This window comes from Octopus bimaculoides, chromosome 10, assembly GCF_001194135.2.
Source record: "Octopus bimaculoides isolate UCB-OBI-ISO-001 chromosome 10, ASM119413v2, whole genome shotgun sequence".
In the NCBI taxonomy this organism is placed as follows: Eukaryota; Metazoa; Mollusca; class Cephalopoda; order Octopoda; family Octopodidae; genus Octopus; species Octopus bimaculoides.
In genome coordinates, this window is record NC_068990.1 from 14,896,231 (window position 1) to 14,904,184 (window position 7,954).

At 33.4% G+C, this 7,954-nt stretch overlaps 1 protein-coding gene across 1 annotated transcript in view; it reads left to right on the forward strand.

Moving 5' to 3' along the window:
- Window positions 1-7,954, forward strand: part of LOC106875008 (uncharacterized) — a 196,187-nt gene that overhangs the window by 1,044 nt on the left and 187,189 nt on the right. Inside the window, exons 2-7 of the mRNA XM_052971235.1 lie at window positions 1,262-1,450; window positions 3,079-3,140; window positions 4,287-4,391; window positions 5,012-5,173; window positions 6,568-6,755; window positions 7,411-7,513. Of these exons, the coding sequence (XP_052827195.1) occupies window positions 1,262-1,450; window positions 3,079-3,140; window positions 4,287-4,391; window positions 5,012-5,173; window positions 6,568-6,755; window positions 7,411-7,513 (809 nt within the window). The remainder of the gene's footprint in view (window positions 1-1,261; window positions 1,451-3,078; window positions 3,141-4,286; window positions 4,392-5,011; window positions 5,174-6,567; window positions 6,756-7,410; window positions 7,514-7,954) is intronic.

Sequence of the window (7,954 nt, forward strand, 5' to 3'; positions counted from 1 at the left end):
ATATATATATATATATATATATATATATATATATATATATAAACAGCCATGCACAATATGCTACAAGAAAGAAAAACTATAAATGTCACTAGGGTGTAAGAACATGTACATTGCTAGAAATAAGAGCTAAAAAGCTCTAATATTGTAGTTAAAACATGCAGTTGTATAGATGTATGCTGAAAGGGACTGTAATCACCCAAACATCAATTGAGAATTCCTTATACTGACTGATCAGTTTCAGCTATTTCCATAGCATCATCAGTAAGGACTTCCCACTCGGCTGATTCCGAGCTTAATTTTCTCTCAGTATATATGTATTCACCATGAAAATTTATGGACGGTTTAGCAAGTTACTACACAGTCCCTCTCAGCATATATATGTCTTCAGATTGACACCCAAACAGCCTGAAATGTTCGTATTGGAGCTTCCAGTGCAAATGCCAAGTAGTACAGCAGGTCATTTCCAAATTTCTGGCAGAGTGAATTGTGTTGTTTTATATGTATACAGGGTGTGGTGAATATATTATTGACTATTGTTGTCTAAATTATGCCAAAATGAAAATCACACTGATATCTCATTTTAACAGATATGTTTACCAAAATTACATAAAAATATCTTGAAATACTAAACAGTAAATTTATTCAATAAAATCGCCATTGGCTTCAACCACGGCCTTCAGATGACTTCAGGCTCTCCTAAAACTCTTCTGGATGTTTCCCTTGTTTAAGTTGGTGAATGCTGCTATAATCCTTGCCTTCAGTTCGTCTTTGGTGTTACAAGGAGTTTTGTTGGTCTCTTACCCAACTGTACCCCACACATAATAATGAAGGGGGTTGCAGGCTGGGGAGTTAGTTGGCCAGAACTACCGAACTTATGTCTATTTCTCTGTCTGTCTGTCTGTCTGTCCATTTATCTGTTTGTCTTTATCTGTCTATCTCACGCTCCCCCTTCTCTCGCTATCTGTCTATTTGTCTGTCTACTATCTATCTATCTATCTATCTATCTATCTATCTATCTATTTATCTATCTATCTGTTTATCTATCTATCTATCTATCTATCTATCTATCTATCTATCTATCTATCTATTTATCTATCTGACTGAGAATAAGAGAGAAAGGCACAGATAGAGCGAGAAAGAAATAAACTGAGAGAGGGGGAGGGAAAGAGAGAGGAGGGAGAGAGATTTAGTAAGTGGAATGGTTGATCAGTGATAACAGAATACAGTTTTCAACCCCTTAAACATCTCTCTTTTATTTCAGCTCTCACTTTTGTCCAACAACTAAAACTGTTATTGAAACAAAATCGCAACCCTGCAAAGATATTATGAACATGATTGCCGAAGGCTATTTCCTGGATCACAATACAACAGAGTCAAAGAAAGTCAATGTCACTAGCAAATCATTTATAAATTCCATGTTAAACTCAAACAAAACATGTGCTTTTAAAAAGTAAGTTAAATTTTGTTTTATCTGATGTTTTATTTAATGTTCCAGACCAGTCTTGATCAAGCAAACTCATTATCAGCAGTTTCCTTTTTAAGAAGCTAGGTTGTGATCTCACACTAAAAGAAATTTAAACTGATTGATGCATCTTCATTGTTGTTACCACTCTAATTCTATATTCCCTATATGGTCTTTCAATTGCCAGAATAATATGTTCTCTTTAGGGTTGTAAACCATGAATTTATTTTAAAGCAAGGCATATGTTATTTTGCATAATCAATTTTGAATTTTATCTAATATAAATTCAAAACTAATGAAGCTCTAAACTTTGAAACTGTTGACAGTTATGACCAAGTTCAGGAAATGTTAATGTCAACAGAAGCACCACTTTATTTTCTCTTTGTTACTGTTGTTCCTGTTTATTTGAAATAGGACTTCTGAGTTTTTTTGTTTTTTTTCATTTCATTCTATCTTTATTTGGGGAAAAAAAAACCTGGGTTTGCAATCCAGTTCCAGTTTCCAATTGGAACAGTTTTACTTACAACTTCTGTAACTCTAAAGCTTCATGCCTATTTATCAAATTCTTATGACACTCCAAATACTATATATATTTATTTTTTATTAAATACATATAAGAGGGATGACCACTAGGTGGACATCCAATATGCTAAATGTAGACCCCATAAGGTCTGACCACTAAGAAAAAATTGTTCTCAGTGATCATACCGTATGGGGTCTACATTTAGCATATTGGATGTCCACCTTGGATGTCCACCTAGTGGTCATCTCTCTTATATGTATGTAATATAATTTTTCTGAATCTTCAGATTTTTTCTATATGCTAAGCCACTGGTTTAAATTGATATTAATGAAATTAATATCAATTTTTTACCCTTATTATTTAAATTTATATTTACTTTTAAGTTAGTTATTCAACAGGGGAGACCAGTGCTGGAGTGTCAGCACAATATCAAATTCAACTGGATATTTCTGAATGATTCTTAACAATCTTGCCAAAATTTAAAATAATTATTTATAAAAATTTATAGGTGTAGGAGTGGCTGTGTGGTAAGTAGCTTGCTTACGAACCACATGGTTCCGGGTTCAGTCCCACTGCATGGCACCTTGGGCAAGTGTCTTCTACTATAGCCTCGGGCCGACCAAAGCCTTGTGAGTGGATTTGGTAGACGGAAACTGAAAGAAGCCCGTCATATATATGTATATATATACTTATATAAGTATATGTGTGTGTATATGTTTGTGTTTGTCCCCCCAACCGATGCTGGTGTGTTTACGTCCCCGTAACTTAGCGGTTCGGCATAAGAGACCGATAGAATAAGTACTAGGCATACAAAGAACAAGTCCTGAGGTTGATTTGCTCGACTAAACGCGGTGCTCCAGCATGGCCGCAGTCAAATGACTGAAACAAGTAAAAGAGTAAAAGAGTAAAATAATTTTTTTACTCCTCTATCAAAATGGTCAAAAAAAATTATTTCTTTCATGGTGCAATAAATGTTTTTACACAGATACAAGACATGAAATTTTTAAGGGATTAGTAAGAGAGATGGTGTTTCATTCACAATTTTCTCAAAAAGCAATTCACAATAAATTAACTTTTCTAATTTCTTCATTAGGACTGCTGAAAGCATCCAACAAGGCTGTTGTTATGGATATATGGGTTCTTCTTGTGACCAAGGTCAGTTACTGCAATTTTCTTGTTGATTCTATTCTTGTAGGTTTTTTATTTAATTTTGTGTTTTAAATGTAGGTGGTTTAGTGGTTAGGGTATCTGACTCACAATTGTAAGGTTGTGAGTTCGATTCACAGTGGCATGTTGTGTCCTTGTGTAAGGGGAGACAAATGTTTTTAGTTGGACTTCCTGTTGAAAAAGAGTTCATAACTCCAACTAAAAACATTTGTCTCCCCTTACACACACTTCCTGTTTTGACACCACACTTCCTGCTTAACACAAACTTTTTACCCTTTTTTTAAACCTAACACAACTCTCAATTCTCATGCATCCTTATTTTTCCAACCATTATATACATGAACTACCATTGAACTTCAAAAGCTCAAAGACAATATAATGTATTGGTATATCTATTTTTTTATATATTATTTTTTTTTATATATTATTTTCTTCATTTTGTACTTCTTTGTAAAAAACATTTTCATTCTCCCTCTTGAAAATTTGCTTCGCAATGAAAGCCGGTTAGAAATCTTTATTAAAATATGCTTCCAGTTTAGCATTCTGCCTTATTCTTCATTTTCCTATTATTTCTCCACGTGCGGTTAACACAACCCCACTATTTACTGACTTATATATATATATATATATATATATATATAGATAGATAGATAGATAGATAGATAGATAGATAGATAGATATGAGTGTATGTATATATCTGTGTGTGTGCCTTTGTGTCTATGTTTGTCCCCCTATCACCACTCGACAACTAGTGTTGGTGTGTTTACACCCCCATAACTTAGCAGTTCTGCAAAAGAGACCAACAGAGTATATACTAGGCTTCAAAAAAAAAAAAAAGTCCTGGAGTTGATTTGCTCAACTAAAACCTCTCAAAGTGGTGCTCCAACATGGCCACAGTCAAATGATTGAAACAAGGAAAAGAATAAAAGAATATAAAAGTACAAGATGTGTTTTTGGGAATTTCATATTGACTCAATTGGATAACAAACTGTATGTAACCTTATTTGAAAAATTTGAGCTAAATTATAAATTATAAAGCTTTCTTTTTGTGATAGAATTTAAGGCAGAACTACTGAAGTTGTTTAATCTATTAATCTCTTTAAATTAATTTCAACTTGTCTTGTATTTTGTAGCCATTTGTGACCCACCATGTGAAAATTTTGGTGTTTGTGTTGCCCCAAACTACTGTTCGTGTTTGATTGGTTATGTTGGCTACCGATGTGATGACAGGATTGCTGGTAAGGTTACAGCCATATGAATTTATAGTGAAAAACATTATATACTGTACATATGTACTGTGTGAATTAAATGTCAGGTCGTTCCAAGTTAAAGTCTTTGTAATATAGGTCTAATTCCAAAATAACTTTAGCTGCTTTGGTTTTATTGTTCTTCCTACTTGTAAATTCATGTTATATTTAACAACCAAAACAGAGATTTGCACTATGAATTTGAATTGTCTTTGAAAAGTTAGAAAAGGACAAAGTTTTCAGTACAGACTCCAAAGAGCACTTTCCATTTCATTTATTATGTTATAGTTCTGAGAGTCCTAATGAAAAAGGCTTAAAGTCTCTTGATTCGTCGTCGTCGTTTAACGTCCGCTCTCCATGCTAGCATGGGTTGGACGATTTGACTGAGGACTGGTGGCAGTTGACAAATCATATCTCCACCTGGCATTATATTTCCTTTCTTATAAAACGCAATCTATGATCAAGCCAAGTTATTCTTACTACTGGTACCATATGACCCAGTACAATCTGTTACAAATGTGCACACTTAAAAAAAAATTTTAAAAAAAACATAATAAAATATTTAATCATTACTAAGAATGTGTTTCTAAATGTATTTCTTTTTAACTCAGATACATCTCCTACTCAATATTATTGCTATAAAAATACTGATTGTGATGGAGTGAAATCAGAAAAAGCAGGAAATAATGTGATGTCAAAAGATGACTGTTGTAAGAAACACAAAGGAGGGAGCTGGGGTTTACCAAATCATCAATGTTCACAATGCTGGGATGGTGAGTAAATTATTTATTTACAATCTGTTATTAGGTTCATTATCACTAATTATCTAGGCTTCTGACTGTCTTTTCAATATTCAGAGTATTATTTTCTAGACTTGTTTGTTTTAATAAAAGATGTATGTTTAGAAGTAGATTTTATTGTTGTTATTGTTGTTTTTATTGTATTTCTTTTAAAAGTGGTGAGCTGGCAGAATAGTTAGTATGCCAGACAAAATGCTTAGCAGCGTTTCTTCCAGCTTTATGTTCTGAGTTCAAATCCAGCTGAGGTCAATTTTGCCTTTTATCCTTTCAGGATTGATAAAATAAGTACTTGTTGCACACAGAGGTCAATATAATCAAGTCACCCTACCCACCACACCAAAAAGAAGAAAGAAAAATTAGGCCTTGTACTTAGAGTAGAACGAATGGCATAACTACAGATTTCTGCCCCACCCCGACTTTTGATGATCATAACTTTTGGGAAAATGAATATTTCTTAATGAAATTTTCTACAAATATGTGTTATATCCTGTAGATTCCGAATATACAAAATTTTGAGGAAGGAGTGTTTTAGAAGAGGGTGGGGTGGGGAATTTCTGAAAATTCAGTAGAGTCCACTTCAATATGTCTTAACTTAATGGATATATTTAAAAAAATGGATATTTTTTAATGAAACTCTCTACAAATATACCTCGGACAATGTAGATTCTGAAGACAGGAATTTTAGGGGAAAACAACTGGGGGCTATTTCTGAGTTGTACGCCACAATACGTGCGTTTCTTGTGACGTACAACTTAGTGTGCGATTCTCTAAATTGTATTTATCCAACGGTCTATACTGATGAGAAACAGATATTTTCGGTAAGAAAGTATTAATTTTGAAACATATGCTTACAGATAATTGTATTTTTTTGTGTAATTTTCACTGGTCTTGCCCGCTTTACGTTTTTGTTACTTCGCTAAATTCCCTTTGAGAATTATTTGGTCTTAGTAGACACATGAAATGTGATCTTCTTCTAGCACATTAGCAGTCCACCTAGTGGCTTCCTTTATATATATTTTTATATATACACATATATATATATATATATATATATATATATACAGGTATATATATATATATATATATATATATATATGGCTGTATGACTGTATATATGTATGTGTGTGTACATATGTATGTATACGTGTGTCAGTGTGCTTCTTGTGTTTGTGTTTGTGTTTGCCTTTCACTGTTGACAACCGGTGTTGGTTTGTTTATGTCCTTGTAAGTTAGCAGTTTGTAATAAAGACATAGATAAAATAAGACGAATATTCCTCCTCCTCATCATCATCATCACCATCATTATTTAATGCCTCTTTTTCCATGCTAGCATGGAAATAATAACTATTATTATTTTACCATTTTAGCCGATTCCAGCAACCACTCCAGTCCAGGTAGTACTTGTCATGTTTATGGCGCCAACCGTATTCGTACATTTGATGGAGCATGTTATGAATTTCTGGCTGATTGTCAGTACACTCTTGCTCACAATAAGGACTTTTGGGATATTTCTTTGCACTACAAGAATTGCAAATCCTTAAAATCTTGTACCATGGTAAGTTGTGTTTTTATTTCCATCAAAAATGTTCAATAGCATCCAAATTTTACTGGTTTGTTCCAGTAATTATTGGTTTAATGTTTTAGCATATCTAGCCAAAATATTTTACCTGTTTTATGTTTTCAAACTGGTCAAAACTGGCCTCTTGCATTTATCTTACAATGCATCTTTGAAATTTTGATGCTACAAGTAAAAGCATAACTAATTGAAATCGATGTGGATAAATGTGCTACACTTGACAGAGTAATCTGAATGCTAAAGAGTTAAAATGTAATGTCAAAGGTGAGGTATTTTGTATAAGTTTTGCCAATGAGAATATCAATAGTTTGAACAATGGAACAATCTATGAGTTCACAAGGGAAACTCTATGTGGTTCCAAACATGCTATTCTATTGAAAAAGGACATGTTAGATGATGGAGTCTTAGGTTCTATGATGATTGGGGAAAAAAGTGTGGTTGAATAGTTTGACTAAGCCTTTCAAGGCAGTGCCCCAGCATGGCCTCGGTCCAATGACTGAAACAAGTAAAAAATAAAAGATATATATAACTTATAAAGAAAACATTTAAAATGCCATATTGATCTTTAATACTTGGTATCAGCTAGTAAAATTTTCAGACTCATTTAAAGTTGGTCTTCTTTTATTTCATTCAGACATTGATCCTAAAATTTGGTCATTTGGAAATCAAAGCAGAAGGATTTGATGTAAATATTCAGAATGAAACTGTCGACTTCAATAAAGGAATAATATCAAAAGGTAAATATTCTTCACCGTTCTTTAAATAGACATCAAAAGTCCGTTGATACAATGGGCTGTATTTTGATAAAACAATATCTATATTTTTGCTTCGTTATGAAAGGTGTGCAAATCTATACTATAAATTGCAGTGTTCTTGATTGCTTGATTGATTGATTGATTGATTGAGTGTCGGCAGATTCACTCGAGAATGGTGCAGTGGAATCGCGTGAAATTCAGCACAGAGCGGCAGCATGGTCCGCTCATGTTCAAGAGATTTTTATTGCCCTCCAACTCCCATGGTTACCGAGATAATCGATTATTACTTTTTAAGATAGGAATATCCCATTCAAAGTGGGGAGGGGCGATTTTGTTGCCTTTCCCATGCGCGAAATTTTACGAAAAATCAGCACAATAAAGATTATTTTTTTCCAAGTAATGTGGCTGGGTTTGTTTTTCGAA